Source organism: Lactuca serriola, chromosome 2, assembly GCF_051521515.1.
Source record: "Lactuca serriola cultivar US96UC23 chromosome 2, Lser_US96UC23_V15, whole genome shotgun sequence".
Classification (NCBI taxonomy): Eukaryota; Viridiplantae; Streptophyta; class Magnoliopsida; order Asterales; family Asteraceae; genus Lactuca; species Lactuca serriola.
Window position 1 is genome coordinate 171,525,274 of NC_136409.1, and position 22,126 is coordinate 171,547,399.

General features: G+C 35.7%; 5 protein-coding genes across 5 annotated transcripts; 3 read left to right on the top strand and 2 right to left on the bottom strand.

Moving 5' to 3' along the window:
- The first annotated feature begins 873 nt into the window (after positions 1-873).
- On the top strand, positions 874-1,631 carry LOC145089786 (uncharacterized). Its single transcript, XM_079028181.1, has 2 exons — positions 874-1,270; positions 1,339-1,631. The coding sequence occupies exons 1-2, from the start codon at positions 874-876 to the stop codon at positions 1,629-1,631; spliced, it is 690 nt and encodes a 229-aa protein (XP_078884307.1).
- Positions 1,632-5,321: 3,690 nt separating this feature from the next.
- LOC145087392 (Tetratricopeptide repeat (TPR)-like superfamily protein) lies at positions 5,322-7,749 on the top strand. Its single transcript, XM_079025341.1, has one exon. The coding sequence runs from the start codon at positions 5,506-5,508 to the stop codon at positions 7,654-7,656; it is 2,151 nt and encodes a 716-aa protein (XP_078881467.1). The 5' UTR covers positions 5,322-5,505; the 3' UTR covers positions 7,657-7,749.
- Positions 7,750-7,840: 91 nt separating this feature from the next.
- Positions 7,841-10,759, bottom strand: LOC145087393 (zinc transporter). The gene is made up of 10 exons (XM_079025342.1): positions 10,493-10,759; positions 9,640-9,832; positions 9,478-9,563; positions 9,244-9,407; positions 9,008-9,138; positions 8,839-8,925; positions 8,643-8,752; positions 8,441-8,571; positions 8,202-8,344; positions 7,841-8,120 (listed from the first exon to the last, which is right to left on the bottom strand). The coding sequence occupies exons 1-9, from the start codon at positions 10,549-10,551 to the stop codon at positions 8,232-8,234; spliced, it is 1,074 nt and encodes a 357-aa protein (XP_078881468.1). The 5' UTR covers positions 10,552-10,759; the 3' UTR covers positions 7,841-8,120; positions 8,202-8,231.
- A 2,004-nt stretch (positions 10,760-12,763) lies between these two features.
- PGLCT (plastidic GLC translocator) lies at positions 12,764-15,872 on the top strand. Its single transcript, XM_079025343.1, has 11 exons — positions 12,764-13,249; positions 13,516-13,621; positions 13,702-13,902; positions 13,995-14,094; positions 14,161-14,273; positions 14,361-14,608; positions 14,690-14,836; positions 14,937-15,010; positions 15,132-15,220; positions 15,298-15,412; positions 15,498-15,872. Exons 1-11 carry the CDS (start codon positions 13,003-13,005, stop codon positions 15,678-15,680), a joined length of 1,623 nt encoding a protein of 540 aa, XP_078881469.1. The 5' UTR covers positions 12,764-13,002; the 3' UTR covers positions 15,681-15,872.
- LOC145087395 (uncharacterized) lies at positions 13,994-17,102 on the bottom strand. The gene is made up of 4 exons (XM_079025345.1): positions 16,888-17,102; positions 16,565-16,625; positions 16,304-16,484; positions 13,994-16,222 (listed from the first exon to the last, which is right to left on the bottom strand). The coding sequence occupies exons 1-4, from the start codon at positions 16,993-16,995 to the stop codon at positions 16,180-16,182; spliced, it is 393 nt and encodes a 130-aa protein (XP_078881471.1). The 5' UTR covers positions 16,996-17,102; the 3' UTR covers positions 13,994-16,179.
- Between the last annotated feature and the right edge of the window lie 5,024 nt (positions 17,103-22,126).

Here is a 22,126-nt window from a genome sequence, read left to right on the forward strand (position 1 = left end):
AATCCACCATTACAATCGAGACCTTCACAACCACAAACCACCTACTTTTTTTATGAGATTTTGGTCATCACCTCTACCATGGTTGTCAGCATCTGGCCGAAACCCTAGCATCTTCCGGCACCAACTTCGTCGGAATTCCAGATTTGCTCTCTCGAAGCCACCACCAACAATTGTCGCCCTCCAGATCTTGCCATCTTTGTTGCATATGGTTCTAAACCTTTACCACCACAAATCACAACCCCTTCCTCTTTCTCAAATCTCTAGTTCCTCCTCCCGGTCTCTCTCATTTCCCTCTCCAATCCCCTATTTCTTACCTATTTTCTTTGTTTCTTACCCCTTTTCTCTATCAACGGTCGTCGGAAAAATCATAATCATCAGAGAAGATGACTAGAGCTTCGTTGGAGCTGTCAAATACGTCGGAAACCGGCTAAACCTACTATAGCTATAGAAGGTCATAAGGATGTTTTTTGAACAGTTTAAACAATTTCAATAAGAAAATATGGACAAAAAAAACTTAATAACTAAATATGTACAAATCAAAAAATATGTTACATTTTTAAGTCATTATTTCTTTTTTTTAAAGATATATGTTGTGAAAAATTATTCATATAGCAATTGTTAGTGGTCTCGATATATTTACTTTGTATAGTTTTCCAATACATTGTATAGCCCTATTTGTTATATTGGACCATTGGTGTAAGGCCTATCTTGTATCTTGTATATATTGTTTTGAATGAATGAGAAGAGACTTCACAGGAAAAACTATTTAATTACATGGTATCAGAGCCTAACTAAAACTCAAGTCGTCGTCTTCTTCTTCCTAGTGTCGACTGCTTCTCTTCTCATTCTGTTTGTTTACCTCTCGGCTACACGATGGTCTCCTCCTCTTCTTCTGCTACAAATACTTCTGATAAGCCTTATGGCATTACCAATATCAAAGCTTACATCCCATTTAATCTCGATATTGAGCGCATGAACTATGATGCATGGCGAGATGTGTTTGAAATTCATTGCACTGCCTTTGGTGTGGCAGAACATCTTAATCCTCCTGATGATAAGACAGTTTCAGCCGACAAGAAAGAGTGGGAACGTGTTGATGCTCTAGTCAAGATGTGGATTTTTGGCACAATCACCCAAAATCTCACTCAATCTGTTCACAAGAAGAATCAGAATGCTTATGATTTGTGGGACTCCTTGGAAAATCTTTTTCGTGACAACAAAGATGCAAGAGCAATGCAGTTGGACCATGAACTTCAGAATATCACACAAGGTGACTCCACAATCAATGTCTACTGCACCCGGATTAAAATCTTGTTGATTTACTTAAAAACATTGAAGATGTTATTCCTGAGAAGAATCTTGTCAACTATACCATTAATGGTCTTAACCTTCGTTTTGATCATATTGCTAGTATACTTCGCCACTGTACCCATTTTCCTACATTCTTGGAAACCCTATCCATCTTGGCTCTTGAAGAACAGGCTATGAATCAGCTTCAAAACAGGTTAGTCACAAGTAATAATCAAGACAAGTCATCATCTCCTTCAATTCTCAATGTTCAACATGTCAATAATAACCACAATTCTCTTGATTTTCGTGGCAACAATAAACGGACGTGGTGGCAGAAATAATTGTGGTGATGGTCGTGGGAATCAGCACAATTCCAGAAATCCGCAACATGCCCCTCATGGTTGGGGTTTCGGCCGGTATCCCTTGCCAGCGTCAACCCACCAGCAACAGCAATATGGGCCCTCAAACTTCTCTTATGGACTTCTTCCCCTTCCACATCAGATGCGGGCCCAATCTCCAGCTTCCTCGACCCAACTTCACTTTCGACCCAACACTCCAGCAACCCACCCGGCTGCCTTTTCTACGTCCCAACAAACAGTCCCACCACCTTGGAATTGGTTCCAAAATAATGCTCCTGATCAAGCTACCAGCTTGCCTCAAATGTTCAACACTATGAACCTCAACGACCCCAGTAATCATGGATGGTACATGGACTCGGGAGCCACCGCCCATCTTCACTCTAACGAAGGTATGCTTCAAACTATTAGTGATAATAACATTTATTCATCTTCATATGTGTTAGTTGGTGATGGTTCTCAAATTCCTATTCATAAAATTGGCCATTCTACTATTTCTCAACCCAACCCTTATCGTACTCTCAATCTTAATAACATTTTCCATCATACAAAATTTAATTTATGTTCGTCGTTTCACTCGTGATAACAAATGTAGTATTGAATTTGATGCCTTTGGTTTTTCTGTGAAGGATTACTGCACCAAACAAACGCTCCTTAGATGTGACAGCACGGGTGACCTCTATCCCGTCACCATCGCCTCTCCGCAAGCCTTCCATGCAATTACTCCTTTTATTATGGCATCAACGCTTGGGTCACCTGGGTCAACACATCTTCCAACAATTAGTTTCCAATAATCGTATTTCTTGTAAAAACCAAAGAGAGTCTACTTTATGTCATGCTTGTCAATTGGGTAAACATGTTAAGTTACCTTTTTCTCTGTCTACTTCTATTACTATGAGTCCTTTTCAACTTATTCATTCTGATGTTTGGACCTCCCCTGTGGAGAGTGTTAGCGGTATTAAATACTATGTTATTTTTCTGGATGATTTTAGTCATTTCTTGTGGGTTTACCCGTTGTGTGCAAAATATGAAATGTTTTCTGAATTTCTACATTTTCGATCATATGTCCAAATGCAATTCAAATGTGATGTTCAATCCTTTCAATGTGATAATGGTGGAGAATATAATAACCAACAATTTCAAAATTTTGGTGATGCTAATGGGACTCATATTCGCTTTTCTTGTCCCTATAAATCTCAACAAAATGGTAAATCATTAACAATGTCATTCGTACTCTCTTATTTCATGCCCACATTCCACCCTCATATTGGGTTGAAGCCCTTCACATGGCCACTCATATCCTTAATATTTTTCCACCCACCTCTCTCCAAAATAACACCCCTTACCAAAAACTCTTTAACCAATCACCCTCTTACTCTCACCTCCGAGTCTTTGGTTGTTTATGTCATCCTCATATACCTACTCCTCACAAGCTTGCCCTAAAAACCACTCCATGTGTTTTCCTTGGATATCCATCCAACCATCGTGATTTTCGTTGCTTAAACTTATCCACCATGCAAATCATAATCTCTCGTCATGTTGTTTTTGATGAATTTGTCTTCCCTTTCGGTTCTTTGACACCTAACCAACCCCCTTCCTATTCGTTTCTTGATTCCTATGACTCTCCAAATATCTTCTCTACCAAATTTCTCACATCCCCGTCTCCTCAAACTCCTCCACCTCTTGACCCCAATCCCTCCTCCCCCACCACTCATGTTAACGCTGGCTCTTCCTCCCCGTCAGCGCCATCGGTTCCGTCTACTCCCTCTTCACCTGATACTCCTCAATCCTAACCTCCGCCCCCTCCTCCTCCCATCACTCACAAAATGATCACAAGATCCAAACTTGGCATCACTAAGCCCATTCAAAAACTAAATCTCCATGTTAAGTCTGAATCTCCTCTCCCTCGCTCCTACTCTCAATCCTTTAAGGACCATCACTGGCTACATGCTATGCAGGATGAATATAATGCTCTTGTTACTAATAATATGTGGGTTCTTGTTCCTCGGCCTACGGGGGAAAATATTATAAATTGTATTTGGTTATTCAAGAAGTACAATGCTCATGGAACCCTCTCACGTTATAAAGCTCGGCTCGTTGCTAATGGTCGTAGTCAAAGACCTGGCATAGAGTGTGATGAAACTTTCAGTCATGTGGTCAAACCAGCCACAATCCGCACTGTTCTTAGCCTTGCAGCTACAAATCAATGGCTCATTAAACAACTTGATGTCAAAAATGCTTTACACACGGCCATCTTCAAGAAACAGTGTACATGCATCAACCTCCTGGTTTTCAAGATCCGGAAAAACCTAATCATGTGTGCCTCCTACAACGATCTCTATATGGTCTCAAGCAAGCTCCTTGAGCATGGTTTCATCGCTTTTCCTTGTTTCTCTTAAACATGGGTTTTGTTCACAGCCGTTGTGACTCGTCTCTATTTATTTATCGTCATGGGTCTCACACAGCTTACCTACTTCTCTATGTAGATGACATTGTTTTGACAGGATCCTCAGAGGCATTTCTTTCTCAAATTATCACCATCCTGAGTACCAAGTTTTCTATGTCTAAATTGGGTGATCTTCATTACTTCCTCGGTATCGTTGCCTCTCGTGACTCTCGATGAATTTTCTTATCGCAACAGAAGTATGCATCTAAAATTCTAGACCGCGCAGGCATGTCACATTGCAAATCGGCCTCCACCCCAACTGATCTTTGCTCCAAACTTGATGGGACCGGTACTAAAATTGAAGACCCCACGACCTACCGTAGCCTTGCCGGTGATCTTCAATATCTCACTTTCACTCGCCCGGATCTTACATATGTTGTTCAACAACTTTGCTTATTTATGCATGATCCTTGGGAACCACATCTTACAGCTCTAAAGCGAGTCTTACGATATGTTCGAGGTACCACAGAATATGGGCTTCAGTTATATTCCAAGTCTGGCCCAGATCTCATCGCCTACTCTGATGTGGATTGGGCAGGTTGTCCGTCTACCAGGCGTTCTACATTCAGCTATTGTGTATTTCTTGGTGATAATCTATTGTCATGGTCCTCTAAACAACAAGGTACCACATCCTGTTTTAGTGTCGAAGCTGAATATCGAGGTGTTGCTAACGCGGTCGCTGAAACTTATTGGCTTCGAAATTTATTGCGTGAACTTCATAACTCACCAACGAAGGCGACTATTATATGTTGTGACAATGTAAGTGTTGTTTATCTCGCTTCTAATCCGGTTCAACATCAACGCACGAAGCACATTGAAATTGATATTCACTTTGTTCGTGAGAAGGTTGCCTTGGGTCAAGTTCGTGTTCTTCATGTCTCATCATCAGCTTTACCAAGAGTCTGTTGTCTCCGTTGTTTCTAGATTTTCGTTCCAGCTTAAACGTTCGTTGTCCTCCCGTTCTGATCACTGCGGGGGGCTGATAGTGGTCTCGATAAATTTATTTTGTATAGTTTTCCAATACTTTGTATAGCCATATTTGTTATATTGGTCCATTGGTGTAAGGCCTATCTTGTATACATTGTTTTTGAATGAATGAGAAGAGACTTCACGGGAAAAACTATCCGATTACAGCAATTTCATAGAAGAAATTATAAAGTCCATTTTACAATATAAATGATTTTTTATAGTAAATAGTTAAAATAACGATTTAAAAAAATGGTTATTTTAGTTTTCCATTGTCAAACATATTTGGAAACATAATTACGTAATATACCTATATCAACGTAAACAATACAAAACAAAGACAATTTATTGTAATAGGGAGGCTAGAACCAGAAGCATTGTTGATGGTTGCTATACATTTCGTAGGTCGTAAACAATCAACGATGTATGCCAGATAAGTGACGAATCATGGTTATATCAGCCAGATTTTGTATCAAAAGATCCTATACAACCTCATGTATCGCCTACGCTCAAACATTCAAACCCCAATCAATTCAAGAAACCCACAATGTCACTCAATTCGACATGTTCGAAGTCAACTCCAAACTCAAGGAGCTCGTAAAATCAGACAGGTTGAGTGACGCCCGCCAACTGTTTGATAAATTACCTCACAGAGATGAAATCACATGGACCACCATAATATCTGGCTACGTAAAGACCTCCAATTCATCTGAAGCCTTGTCTTTATTCTCCAACATGTGGGTCGACCCCTCTCAACGAATGGACCCCTTCGTATTCAGTCTAGCACTCAAGGCATGCGCTCTCAGTTTCAGTGCTAAACAAGGCGAATCACTTCATGGGTACTCAGTAAAAACCGATCTCGTGAGTTCCGTCTTTGTAGGCAGCGCTCTTTTAGACATGTATATGAAAACCGGGAAAGTATCCGAAGGCTGTAAAGTGTTCGATGAAATGCCTATAAGAAATGTGGTCTCCTGGACTGCAATCATAACTGGGTTAGTTCGTGCTGGTTTCAACACCGAAGGGATCTCATATTTTTCTAACTTATTACAAAATGGTATGTCATATGATTCCTACACAATAGCTATCGCATTAAAAGCATGTGCAGATGCTTGTTTATTACGTAGTGGTAAAGAAATTCACACACAAACATTGAAGAAAGGTTTTGATACAACTTCATTTGTGGCCAACTCTCTTACCACCATGTATAACAAATGTGGAAAAGGTGAAAACGCGTTACACTTATTTGATAAAATCAAAACAAAAGATGTTGTTTCATGGACAACAATGATCACATCATATGTTCAAACGGGTCAAGAACATAACGCGATTAACGCGTTCTTGCGTATGCAAGAATCAGAGGTGAGTCCTAATGAGTACACTCTCGCAGGACTCATCTCTGCTTGTGCAAATCTTGCACGAATAGATTTCGGTACACAATTTCATGCGCGTGTTTTACACAATGGTTTTATAAAGTTTATGTCTGTGGCTAATTCCATCATGACAATGTATTCAAAATGTGGAAAGTTAGATTCATCATCAATAGTTTTTCAAGAAATGAGAGTAAAAGATATTGTTTCATGGAGCACTATAATTGGAGGACATGCTCAAATGGGTTTTGGAGATGATGCTTTTAAGTATCTTTCTTTAATGAGAAACGAAGGATTAAAACCGAATGAGTTCGCTTTTGCTAGTGTTTTAAGCGTATGTGGGACCATGGCGATTCTTGATTTAGGCAAACAACTTCATGCTCATTGTCTATGTGTAGGTCTTGATCGTGAACCCATGGTTCAAAGTGGTTTAATCAATATGTATTCGAAATGTGGGTCCATTTTAGAAGCGTTAAAGGTTTTCAATGAGGTTAAATGTAATGATATTGTGTCATGGACTGCAATGGTCAACGGGTACGCAGAACACGGGTTGAGTCAACAAGCTATTGACCTCTTCGAGCGGCTCATTGGGTCCGGTTTAAAACCGGACGCGGTCACATTCATTGGGGTTCTAACCGCGTGTAGCCACGCGGGTTTAGTTGACTTAGGTTTTCAATACTTTGACCTAATTAAAAAATATAACCTAAGTTTATCTAAAGAACATTATGGTTGTATGATCGATTTACTTTGTAGATCGGGTCGATTACGTGAGGCTGAAAACATGATAAATGACATGCCGTTCAGTGGCGATGATGTTGTGTGGTCAACCGCGTTGAGAGCTTGTAGATTACACGGTGATGTTGACTTTGGGCGGCGGGCAGCCGCCAAGATTCTTGCGAAAACCCCAAATTGCCCTTCGACTTATATTACATTGGCGAATTTGTATTCGGCTAAAGGGAGGTGGAAAGAAGCGGCGGATTTGAGGAGATTAATGAGGATAAAAGGTGTTGTTAAGGAACCGGGGTGGTCTTGGATTAAGGTTAAAGATTGTGTTTTTGCATTTTCGGCGGGAGATCATTCGCATCCTCAATGGGAAGATATAGATTGTGTTTTGAGGTTATTGTCTTTAAGGAAAGAGAAAGATTTGTTGCCATACAACATTGATGAAGTTGAGAAGATTTGGTACTCGAATAGAGACCTTGAAACAACTAGTAACATTACTCTTTTTTGAATTAAAGTATATTCGATTAACATTCTTCTTTACAGGTTTTGTAACAGTAACAGTTATAGTAACATATTAACCGACAAATGTGTGTTGTTTTCATTCATGATGTTTATAGTATTATTAATGTTGATGTCGATAAATTCGATGCTACGTAAGCACCATATAGATTGTAGAAGCAGGGTAACCGATAAAACCGTTGAAAGTCATATTTTCATAATTTGAACAAATTTGTTAGTTGGTTACTTTCTCATACATTAAAATGTGAAAAAAGTGACTAATCTTATAATAACACTCAAAATAGTTGGTTAGTAATCAACTTTCACATTCACTTCATTTTCATCACTTGAGCTCTCTTCCTTCCTGAGTAAATTTCTTCGCTTCTTGAGTTCTTGTGAATATAAAGATATTATCAATAATGCAACATTTGCTTCTAATCTTCTCTCTCGTGATGTACATACACATAATCCATGCTGCAATACAAGACAAAAGAGTCGGACAAAACATATACAGCACTTTATCCAGACAGACATCATTACACATTCAGGACTTACCAATTAACAAAGATACGAGTCTCAAATATATCAAGTTGGAAGAGGAGACCTTTGACTTTGATCATCAAATAACCCATTCCCAACATCAATATTATTTAAATTGTCTTTTTTCCCACGTTCCAAAGAAGTTGCTTCATATATTCCTACACGAAAAAATAAACATTGTTAAAACCATGAAAGAATTTTATTAACTTCTTATTGTCATAGTAATAGTGAAATTTGATATAAAAGTGATGTACCAAAGCCCAATAGAATGCAACAAATCAAAAAGCCTGGTAATGAGAAATCCATTTTGTAAAAGATTTCCATGAGAATTAAGCATCCTCCAGCAACCATTAAATGTCTTGGAGATGAGAACACCATATGCAGCCTAAATATTACATTCATACCATTAATATTATATAAAATATTAATAAATAAATAAATAGTAATTAGGATTACCTTTCTTCAGCAATGCTATCCACATAAAATATTAATATTACACCAAAGAGAATGGTGCTTGAAAAAGCCCAAACAGAAAATGGCAATTCCACATTGGTTGAGCTAGAACCCTGTTTGTTTATATAAAATAAATAAATAAATAAAATAAAATAAAATAAAATAAAAAGATGATGTTTAAGCATGTATTTAAACTTACTACAATCATGTCCCACATGGCTACAGGAAACAGAAAGCAAGTGGCAGATGCAATAGTTATAGCATGAAGCCTTCTTTTTAGTTGATTCTGCAAATTAAAAATATATGTTTAATGATGTTTTAGTTACTAGAAATTGTAAAAAATAAGATGTTTCAAGGTGTTTAAATACCTTGAGTGAGATACGTCTTGTGATTACCCTTCTTAATGCTGATAAAACTCCAGCAGATATAGGAGCAATCATGCTCTTCATGTTTAATATTTCCTGTGTTTTACCTTCAGTATCATCGCTATCATTATATGGTATTTTCTAGTTAAGTCTTTCATAAAATATCAAACTCACAACAGATTTACAGAAGAAGTTTAAAAAAAAAAAAAAAAGTAAGATTTTTATTAATGAGAGGATATAGAATGGAGAATATGTAGCAGTGGCCCATCCTTGAGACAAGAAGTAGAAAGATGCCAACATTGCAAACAGCCCACCAACCTTTTTCCAAATATGCCCTTTTCTGCCATACAAAACAGCAGAAAGAACTCCAAGAACAGCACCTGAGTACTCTGCCAAAATAGCCCTGAAATGACCAAAATGACCTTAGGGAAAATGTAGCCAACTTAACTGTTGTATCAAGAAGCAAAACATACCTAACAGGGCCACAGGATTTGAGGCCTATTCCCCATAAGATGTAGTATAAAGCTGTAATCACACCATTAATAAGCGAAGGTACTACCTGAAAAGTAAGACATTTTTTAAAGAAAAAAGATATATTGTAACAGAAATATTATGTCTGAAGGATTCAGTTTTACCTGTGTATTTGAGAGTGGTCTTCCCTTCCATGGCTTTTGCAGAATTAAAAAGAGGATGGATGATGGAACAAGACAACTGAAGATAAAAAGTACAACAGAAGCTCCTGTTTGAGACAGATAGCTGTACATGGAATACACAGACCATATCCTCAAGAAGTTGCCAATGAAATGGATTATTTGCAAGGGAGTGTGCCTGTTGTACACATATTAATCACTAATCAGTTCAACTAGCAAATCCAATAAGAGGATATAACTAAGCATAGGACTTAAAATCTGTACATTGTTATTCATTATGTTTGTCCCTTTCACTGTGATTGAAAGTTGGAACGTTAAAAGAATAGGAACAGTCTATCTCTAATCTCTACATGTTGTTTCAATGGATGCTTGTAGAAATGTGAACCAGAAGTTGTTCGCTTCTTTCTTAATTCGTTGCTTTTACAATTTTGATATGAAGAACATGTGTGTGCAAAACCAAGTAGAAATTGAAACTGCTTTCATATTCATAGCAAACAATACTGGCACATTCACATCAGGAGAAAACTAGGGTACCACAAGGAAAGAGAACCATTCGACTGAAATGAGCTTTCATCGTGCACATTCTACTCTCCGTAGTACTAATTTCAATGTTTAGTGAATAGTAAAGAATGTGAGTGAGCTAAATCAACAGAATACATAGGCCAAAAAGAGTTGGAAGTACATCATTTGTAAAACCCCGATCAACAATACCTGAGGGCAGTTTCATTCTCTTGTGTGTAATTTTCTCCTAATTTTCTATAATCATTTGCAAGGGTTGGGCATTGGTTACCAAATCAAAAGACCTTATAACTGATACGAAATCAACAGACAAATATACCTGAAATTAGCCGCATGAGAAGAGCCTCGATCGTCGGGGCTAAGATTTGGGGACATCATCGTAAAGGGTCAAATTTGAACGAAATTGGAATGATAATAAGCTTAAGAGAGTTGAAAAACATGTAAAAAGTCTACGAGCGACCTAGTCTCCCAGAAGGAATTGCTTCGAGTTGCAGAAATTTCAAAAACGAAGTTGAATCTCGTAAGCAACAAGATGACACTCATCTTCCATTCCTCTCATCGTTGGGCTCAGATCTCTCTGTAAACGGCTGGGCTTGGACCAAACCCCCTAAAGTTTCCATTTTTACCACTATATTTTTATTATTTTTTATTTTTTTATATTTTAATTCTATTAATGAAAATCATTTAAGCATTATAATTATTCCATATCAATTATTTTTATATGCTATTAAAATGATTATACCAAAAACACTTATTAAAATTAGGTCATTTAATAAAAGATTTGACACTAAATTTACTAAACTTCACCAAATATTTTTAATATAATAGAAATTGTTATAGCAAGTGAAAATGATAGCGCAATACTAAGTTATTGTTTGTTTTTTCTGAGTTAAAATGTATGCAGTCAACGGACCATATCTGTAGTAGAAGAGGTAAACCAAACGTCTGCAGTCTGAAAGAAAAAGACTGTTTGTTTTTTAACATCTGCGGGCTGTTAGAATAAATTAAAATTTTAATTAATAAGTATAAATCAACTTTTATGTATTATTATATAAAAAGTGAAAATAAAATGGCATGAATTAACTTATATATTTAATATAAACCAACAAACTTTGATCACAGAGTTATACCTAAACATTGTAATTAAGGATAAAAAGATTTAACACATAAAATGGACGGAAATAAACATTGATTTAAATGAAAATCTTCAAAATTTCATTTTAATTTTTTAATTAAATCAATTAAAAATCGAACATAAATATTTTTTCTAAGAAATGAATGATACTATATTAAATAATGCTTTATTAAATTTGACACAACAAATATAAGACAATATTATGATTTTTTTTTCATATCTATATAAATAGCTCTAACGATCATTATTGTAATTAAATATTCATTTATAAATTTGTCACAAAAGTCATGATTGTGTCGTCAGAACCTTTTTTCTTCAAGCATTGTAACTTTTTTTTTCTAATTGTTTATCATAGATAAAGTTAGAATAAATCTAATTTATATATATCTATATAAAAAATAGGCTACAAAATAATAAACATGTTGTATAAAAAAAATTATGTTGAATAATGTAACTTAAAGTAAGGTAATAAGTGATTTGAAGTGGAGGGTTTAGTGATACGCCACCCAACACACGTGCAACAGTTTTAAGTCAAAAATCTTCGAAATGTATAATATCATATATTTTTCAGTCAAATGTTGCCTTTTAAGCTTGTTATATTTGTTTAACTTTTTAGATATATTTCAGTAAAAAAACAAATTTTCTCAAAATTTCAAAATTGTTTTTGAATTTCATATTTTTTTCTTGAAATTTCGGAATTGTTTTTTCTGTCCACAATCCAAAATTTTAGTATGGGATGTTTTTGAATTGTTTGCGGCATTTGTAACTCGGACTTGAAAATATGTCACATATTATCATTTGTGGTTGTGTAGTTGTGTTTTCTAGGCAGATGATGTGATTTGGACCACCTTACCTTTGTGGGGGTCGAAGATGTTGTTAATTGGATCAATAATGGTCGAGTTTCTAACGTCAAACGAACAGTTTTGGAGTTTATAATTGTGACCATGTGGTGGCTCTTTTGAAACTTCCGTAACGATGTTTTTTTATGATCTTAATATTAGAAGGAATTTGTTCCTGTAATTAGATTCTGCATGGGAAAGAAAGTTAGTGTTAGTGTTAGTGGGATGTTTTGAAGGTTAAATTTGATATTGTCTATTCTTTTGTAATTTTTCGTTAGATTTACGCTAACCTTTCTTATAAATATAAAATATTTAATTGTTAAAAAAATAATATATTTTATTTTTTTTCAAATTATGATCATTTCTCTTTAATTTATAATTTTATTGTTAATTCACGTAATATAAAATGATATGACATGACCATATGATTAGTAATTATTTCAATTAATAATGAAATATTTCAAAGTGATTATTATGTACTGTATAATACGCAGAAGCACGTGGAAGTGTCATCCGATTAGGATGAAGAAAGTCACATGACATCTGCGTGTACTAAAATCCAATCCGAAATCTAACCAAATTTCAACAAATTCAACAACATTACATATTTTCTCAAACTACAAATAAAATACATGTCGATTGGATCGGTGCCACCAAAGCAACGGAAACAACAAGAACACGTCAGGGTCCCACTCCCACCCCTCATACCTCCTCCACCTTCAGATCAACACTCACTCGAGTTCAATCAATTTGTTTAAATTCTCTGCGTTTTCCCTACATTCGATCCTGTTCATTACAAGCATTGCTTTCACAAGTTATAAACCGTGTTGATTTCTGGAAATTTTGTAACTGAAGATGCAAGCTCTAAGCGTCAGTGTCAATGGTTTCCATGTCCAAAATCGTAGCAGTAGGGTTTCGTCGGGTTCGTGTCAATTCAGGAACAGAAAAAGCACGGTGCGCATGATTGGGAACGGGAGAGATTCTGATTTTGTCTCGCGACTCGGTGCCGGTCATATGCGCCGCATAGAGCCTGGTAGCGCCGGCGCCGGAAGTGTGTTCCGCTCCTCTACAAAGTCCAGATCAGTCAAAGCTCAAGCTTCCGGTTAGTTTCATTGGATTATGCTCTCTATTTCATAATTCGTTCCAATTTTGCGCACAAGTATTCTGTGTGTTGGTGTTTGACCTAATGTCATTTGATTCTTCTGTGAATCAATTAGTTCGGTTAAGTTGTTCATCATAAAAGTTTAATGTTGTTTGAGATTTTGAATGTTGCAATCAACTTGTGTATTCTGGCAATCATCTACTTGTCAAAACCATTAGACATTCAATTTAGAATCACCATTTTCTAACACAAATGATCAAATACAGATGGAGATATTACTCCTCTCAAGATCCAATCAAAGTCTTCTGGATCAGTTTTGCCTTATGTTGGTATTGCAAGTCTGGGAGCAATATTGTTCGGATATCATCTAGGGTACATCACATAACTCTTACATATCATAAAACTGTTCTATAATATAATTCATCTAATTTCCAATCTGTTTTCTGCTTCAGTGTTGTCAATGGTGCACTTGAGTATCTTGCCAAGGATCTTGGTATTGCTGAAAACACAGTCCTACAAGGATGGATTGTTAGCTCAACTCTTGCTGGTGCCACAGTTGGTTCATTTACAGGAGGATCTCTAGCTGACCAATTCGGAAGAACAAAAACTTTTCTACTTGATGCAATTCCACTTGCAGTTGGAGCATTTCTTTGGTTTGATATGAGATTCTCCCATCTTTTAGCTATCACAATTGTGGTTATGATTCTGTATTTACACATGTTACTAATATGATCAAATTTTCCAGTGCCACAGCTACAAATGTACAAACCATGATCATAGGCCGCTTGCTTGCTGGCATTGGAATTGGCATATCATCTGCTATTGTCCCTCTCTACATATCCGAGGTAAAAAGAAGATTCTACATTTTTATTCAAAAACTTTACATTTCTCACATTAAATATTTTTTTTAGATATCACCAACCGAAATCCGTGGCACACTTGGATCTATCAACCAGCTATTCATTTGCATTGGAATCCTTGCAGCTTTGGTAGCTGGACTACCCTTAGCCGGAAACCCTCTATGGTGATTTAACGTTTTCCACTATTTTCAAAACACAGTACAGCCTGTTCTGTTCTGTCCTGTGAGTACTCAGTCTGTTTTGTTTTGCAGGTGGAGAACAATGTTTGGTATTGCAGTGATCCCTTCAGTTCTATTGGCAATTGGAATGGCATTTTCTCCAGAATCCCCTCGTTGGCTTGTTCAGCATGGGAAAATCTCGGATGCTGAAAAAGCAATAAAGACATTATACGGTGAGGGGAAGGTCACCGAAGTTATGGCGGACTTGAGTGCATCCAATCAAGGCTCAGAAGAACAAGATGCTGGTTGGTTTGACCTTTTCAGTTCCCGCTATTTCAAAGGTGAAATCAAATCACTACATTTAATAATTTAATTCCATTATAAAACACTTAACATTTTTATTTTTTATTTTTTGATGGCAGTTGTGAGTGTTGGTGCAGCACTTTTCTTGTTCCAACAATTGGCTGGAATAAATGCGGTTGTGTATTATTCCACTTCTGTCTTCCGTACAGCTGGCGTTGCATCTGATGTGGCAGCAAGTGCTGCTGTTGGAGCTGCGAATGTTTTTGGTTTGATGACTTTTTTTTTTTTGGTTTTTAAATTTGGAGATGGAAAATGGTAAAATGTTGTTTTTTTTTTCTGAAGGATGGAAGTTGATTTTAATTTCAGGCACAATGATTGCGTCTTCTTTGATGGATAAACAAGGGAGGAAAAGTCTTCTCATCACAAGCTTTTCTGGAATGGTATGCACATGATTTAAATTGGTAAAAAAAAGATGGTGAATTTTGTTAAATATCATTTTTGTAATTATATAAAGTTCAAAAACATTTAAAAAATATTTGATACACGTGTTTTGTCTGCAAGGCTATTTCCATGATGCTGCTCTCATTATCCTTCACTTGGAAAGTTTTAGCACCATATTCCGGACCACTTGCTGTCATCGGGACTATTTTGTAAGTTCAATTTTTTAACAAATTATATAAATTTATTCATATAATTAATCACAACATATTAATTATTAATTCTTTAGGTATGTGCTATCATTTTCACTTGGTGCTGGACCTGTTCCTGCTCTACTATTACCAGAGATATTTGCCTCCAGAATTAGAGCAAAAGCAGTTGCCTTATCACTTGGAATGCATTGGGTAAGTTTATTTTATGTTCAATCTTTTTAAAAAAATAAAAAATGATTATTTTTACTAACAAATGGTGATGTTTTTTAATGAGCAGATATCAAACTTTGTAATTGGGTTGTATTTCTTGAGTGTGGTGACTAAATTTGGGATAAGCAAAGTGTACCTGGGATTTGCATCGATTTGTGTTCTTGCAGTTATGTACATAGCTGCCAATGTTGTTGAAACAAAGGGGAGATCTTTGGAAGATATTGAACGTGAACTTAGCCCAGCTATATAACATATATATAGATATAGCTCACTATATCTATATGCACATTTTTAGGTGTTCATCTTCATATTAATAATAAGTTAGTTTCTGCAATCTGTGCTCACATTGTAAATTTTCTGATACTATGGGCACTTTTTTGACACATTTGACTTTTGGGATTTCAGTGTTTCTTGAGATATATCAAAGTAAAAATTTGATGAATGTTGTGATATTTACTTCGAGATTGTAAGGGTAAAACGGTCATTACCTATTCAACTACTGGTTAAAGAAAACGAAACCCCTAAAGTGTTTTTCTTTTTTACTGAATGAGAATAGGACTTTATGCATATAGATATATAGGACAGTTTTTCATTCAGAAGGGTAAAACGGTCATTTACTCATATTCAAACAAAAAGAGATTCTTTGTGTATTTGACACTTGTTACTTACTCCAAACATACATCATTTATCCCTTCAGAACTGAACGGAAAACACATTACACAGTGATCCTAAGAATCTTGATCTCTGGACTACATGTTGGATTTCCTTTCCCATCTTTCTTTGGTGTCAAGCCTACAAATTAATATGCAAAATTAGTAAAACTAAAAACCATTTATGAACACCAAAAGCTATAAAAAAATGATAATAACTTACCCCCAGTGTAACTTATATGGTTTCTTTGATGGTATTTGTGGTTTTGACATTGAAGAAACATCTAATGAGGTAGAAGTAGAACTGCTTGTATCTTCAGCTGTTTTACATGGGATTTTGCTTGCTGCAAATTCATCAACATGGCTATCCTTCTCTTCTAATCTGTTTGGCCTAGATGCCTTCCCTGAAGAACCATGATTCATCACCTTACAGTGAACAACAAAATAAATAAAATTTAGTTTTAATGGAAGCTGTCGAACGAACCTTGTGATTTCTTTTTGACCTTGGATTTTTCTTTTATCTGTAATCGCCTCTTGTGCAGTTCCTATCGATGGAAGGGTCACAATCAAACAGATCATAGTCAGTTACAGTTCCTATTATTATGAATTGGAATTCCAAAATAGATTCCGACATGGTAATGCAAATAGAACTTTGGATTCCTAAATCGAAGAGAATAGGAGAAGCAGAATCAGATATCAGAATAAATCCGATATAGCTACTGTTTGTAGATAATCGGAGGAATCGACGAGTTATCACAGACCCAATATCATAATTTTGATTAAAAAAAAAAAGTTGAATCATGGAACCTGGAATTTTGAAAGGCGAGCTTGGGCGACAGCAGATGAGGGCTTGAATTTAGGGTTCAGACACGCAGCTGATGCGATTGCTGCTTCTCTCCTTTCGTCTTCCTCCATTATCGTTTCAAGGTTGAATCTAATAAGCGTGTTTTGTATGAGTTTTCTACCGAAACACCATTGGTACCGACAGGGGGATTTTAATGGCACAGAACCTATAACATATACCTTCCCTGAGATATATCAAACTTTCAACTTAAGTATTTTCCAATAACTTTTATTTAATTATATTTATATTATAATAAAATATTTTGTATTATTTAATAAAGTTTTAATTACAATGTACTTTTTTAAATTTATAGTTATTCACTAAAAATATAATGATAAACAAAGAACATATATTCAAACGTTCTATATAGTTTGACAAAAATTCATTAATTTTTGTTATAACAACGTAATTTTATTTAAAAACTAATGAAGAGTTAAAAATACACCTTACAACAAAATAGAAGCTAAAATTGGGTTTTAAAACCAAGAAACTAAAACACAACTTAGTTTTCCTACATATATTAGAAATTAAAAAAAAACAAAAAAAAAAATCTATCAACCACCTCATAAAAAATGATGGATTTCTTAGGTATAACCGTTCAAACAATAATGAAATTTCTAAAATTCCAAATACACCAAAAACAATCATCAACACAGTCTCTAACGCATTTCGTTGACTTCCAATTAACCTAATAGAATCAGACCACATAACTAGTGTTTGAATAGTATGCGGGTTAGGAACAAATCTAAATATGATATATATTTTTAACCTACGCTGCGGCTTCTAGCTTTGCAAAAACAAAAGTTTTCAGTGCGGTGCGATTTCAATCCGATATATATATTTAACATTTGTATTTTTAAATTTAAGGTTATTACTAAAATGTAACTATAATAGTAAACAAACCCAACATATATCCAAATGTTTATAAGTTTTGATAAAAACTCAATAATTTTTTGTTTATTTAATAAATAAACAAATCTAAATATGATTTTTGTTCATTTAAATAAGCAAACGAACACGAATAATATATATATATATATATATATATATATATATATATATATATATATATTATATTTTTTTCAAAATTATTGTTTTTTATAATAACCAAATCTGAATAATCTCAAAATACTTCTTGTATAAATAGAGTCTTCGCTACTCATTATAATAATATAACTATGTTCGTCGATTATTCGTCGTATCATAAACAATGTGTGTGTATAATAATAATAATAACAATAATAATAATAATAATAATAATAATAATAAAGATGTAAGAGTAATTTTATAAATAAAAAATTAGGAATCAAATATAAATGTAAATAAAATGACTAAATATGTAATATTTCAAGAAGTGTTTACAGTCAATTATCTAGTTAAGGTGCATCTAAAATAGAAATTTAGTTATTAGGGGGTGTTTGGATAAATAGTTTTTAGTTTATTAGCTTATTGCTTATTTTCTTATTGTGATGGTAATAAATATTTTTTTTAAAATGTGTTTGGATTAGCTTATTGCGGTGAGAATAAGCAATAAACAATAAGCATTTGAAGTGTTTGGCAAATAAAACAACTTATATGATTAAATGATCAATAAGCAATATGTGACATCCCCATTTTTCACGGCCAGAAAAGACCGATTTTGTTTATGTTTTGTTTAAAAATCAGAGTAACATTTTAAATAAAAGTGTTGCGGAATTTGTCCCAAAACAAAATATGATAAAGATTTATCAAAAGCATTTCCAAAGAAATGTATTTCATTAAAAGACTTGTGATGTCATGTTCGTTACAGATCAAAAGCATAAACAGTGCAATATAAGCCTTACTACATTATTTCATATCTACAGGCCTATATCCGTAATCCCTCATCCAAAACATCACATCTATGCTCATGCGCCACTACATGTAATACAAGAAACTGAGTGGGTCAGGCTTAGGAGCCTGGTGAGCACATAGGGTTTCAACCCACAATAAATAAGTTTATTAATTTCATCAATCAACAATAACCCGATTACTTGTTCCCGTTATCCTCACTTTACGTCCCTAAACACCTATCATAAGGGACCTAGCCTAAGGATCTCATCGGGATGGACACTACTGCTAAGGGGATTCCTCAGCAATAAATGTCCTAAAGGCAACCATGTGGGGGATGGAGTACACCGGTGAGCACATCGTTCACAAACACTTATAGGTTGCGAGCCTGCTAGTGTTCCACTGGACTGTCTAGAAGAGTCTGTGGTCGTCATCCATACTCCGCTAGATGATAGAATCAACAGCATCAACATCGATGCCTTTCATCATTTTATCACACAACACCTATTACATCTACCCATGTTTTACCCCAACATTTTCATAGATATAAAATACATATACAGTTTAAATCATTGAAAACATGTATAAAAACGTTCATCTAGCATAGATAGCAAGTATTCAGATAATATGCACACATAGCACGTAATTTATATAAAATACTTCATAACTATGTGTAAGCTGAAAGTAACTATGCACTCACCTGATTAGGTGGTGACTCGGTACTCGGACAGCACTTCGTTATCTCAGAACAATTTTCCCTAAAAAAAAACCTAGTATCAATATCACTAGGGTTTAGTCTAACGTTAACCGCGACTAATTAATAGTCTATCTATTATTATTATATAAGCGATAAACAACGCTCTATATAAATCATAATAATAACCCAAATAATTATTTTAAGGGGCCTAATAACATTACTATAATTATTTAAAAGCTATATTTAAAATAGCGTAGGCGTAGCTCACATACAGAGGGTTTCAAAGAAAACCGGGCTCCGCTGTAGCAGCGTTCCCGAGCCGAAAGGCTCTTCTTCTCAGAGTCATCGGGCGCTCCGGGGCTTCCGCCTTGTGCTAGGGAGATTCCCTAGGCTTTTCGGGGGGTTTCGGGGCTAGAGAAAAGTTCTAGAGAGAGGGGGAAGTGAGGGGAGGTGTGAGGAATGAATGGAGGCCTTACCACTTATTTATAGGGGCTGGAGGAAGGTTCACATCATGAATTTTTAATATTCACGTCGTGAGCCAGGCTGGCTACGGCCAGGCGCAACCTGGTGCTGACACATGGCATCGCACACAAGGTGGAAATCAGCCGATTTTCAAAAATTCATAACTTTCGCATACGAACTCCGTTTTCGATGCTTTTTATATCCACGCGTAGGTAAAAACAAGATATACAACTTTAATTTAGACTCCGTCAGCTAATTCTCGACCGATCTTAAATTTAACAGTACGAGGAGATTAGACTGTTAAATGACTACGAAGAATTCATAACTCCTTAATACGGAATCCGTTTTCGTCTGTCTTTTTACCGTTGAGTTCCTATTAATGAGATCTTTAACTCTCATTTAGGTCGCATAAGCCAAAAACCGCTCGAACTAAAATTCGAGTTTCGGGTCGTGCACTGCTAAGCCGAATCTTAGAAAAATCATAACTTCCTCATACGAAGTCAGATTTGGGTGTTCTTTTTATGGATGTTCTCGGTTTAACATATACTACAACTTTTGTTTAGATCACTAAGGCTAAAAATTCCTCCATCATAAATTCACTATTTACGTCTCCCGGTGTCGTGCAGGTTTTGCTGTAAAACTTTGACAGGTCATAACTTCTTCGTTATAACTCGGATTTCGGCGTTCTTTATTTCCCCGGAATCCTTGTTTCGACCACTACAACTTTATGTAAAGATATCGGGCTTATCTCACACTTTAATTTTGATGCTTATTTTTATCTTTTATTTATTAAATATTTATAAATACATAATAAGCATAAAAATTCACATAATTCACATAATACTCAAATATTTCATCTTTATTACTTCAAAAAGAGTTACAATAGTTGACCTAGACTATTACATTGTCTAAAAATGCTTAGCCCTGAAACCCGGGCGTTACACAATAAGCAATAAGTAATAAGCATTCCCCCCTTGCTTATTAAAATCAGCTTAATTAGTTTATTCCTACCGCAATAAACTAATTTTTAAAGACTCCTATCCAAACACTTAAATTTGATTATTACGGTGGGATTAAGCAATAAGCAGCCTATTTTTGTCCTATCCAAACACCCCCTTAATAATGAAAATGGAAATTGAAAAAAAACAAGTCATGTCATTAGGTTAATTATAGTCATGAAGGTAGGTTAATTATAGTCATGAAGGTGGTTTTAGGTGCTAATAACAACACCCGTAGCAATAATCGATATTTTTTTTGGTTAACTAAAACTTTGGTCTTGATAACCATGTTTTTTTTGTATATATTTGACTATTAATTTTGTTTGGCCTGTTCAAAATAGAATAATATGACTGGTAATTACATATGATATTACCTTATTATGAACAATCCAAAGTTCCTTACCCGTTTTTGTAATATTGGGTTCTTTATGTTAAGTGCAAGTAATCATAAGATCCACTGATGTGACAAAGAATTGGGTTATCGAGTCTTGGTGTCAGGTCTGGAGTAGGTGTCATAAGCGGGTTCCTGACTTGATTTCTACCTTCCATCAAAGAACAAAATTGTTAGAACTGTCTTAGGGATTGTGTCTGAAAGCATGCTCCAACAGTCAAGTCAGATCGATGTGTATGGGAGATGGTTTCTCCTCTATGGAGAAATATTTTGATGGGAAAGGTGTATGTATACAATGGAGGCTTGTGTATGAGAATGAGAGATCCTCCTTATAGAGGAGGAGGTGATCTATTTATAGATCTAGTCAATAGACAATTAGATTATGCTTTGGCCAACCCAGTTCAGGGCCAACTAGTTATGGGCTAGGTTGTGCTCCCAGACCTCTAAAGCGCATACAACCTAGTCATTTAAGCGCATACAACCTAGCCACTAACTAGTTGATCCTAAAATGGGATGGTCCAAGCCTTGACCATCTCCTCATACACATCGTTCTAACTTGATCGTCGGATCTAGCCTACTCCCGGTTATGGTCCCTGATGCGACATCGGTTCCGACCACCTGCTCTGATGAGATGCTTCTACGCCGGAGACAGATCTGCGAGGTCATAATCAGAGAGATACGTTAGATCCGCCCCATGGACTGTGCCCCGGGAGCGGACTCCGACGATCAAGTTAGATCATCTAGTAGATCTGAAATGGTCCTCTATAGCTGGAGAGAACCATCTTGGTGCTGGTGATGGTGTATGGTGGCTGACGATGGCGGGTGGCGGTTGAGCCACCCGACTG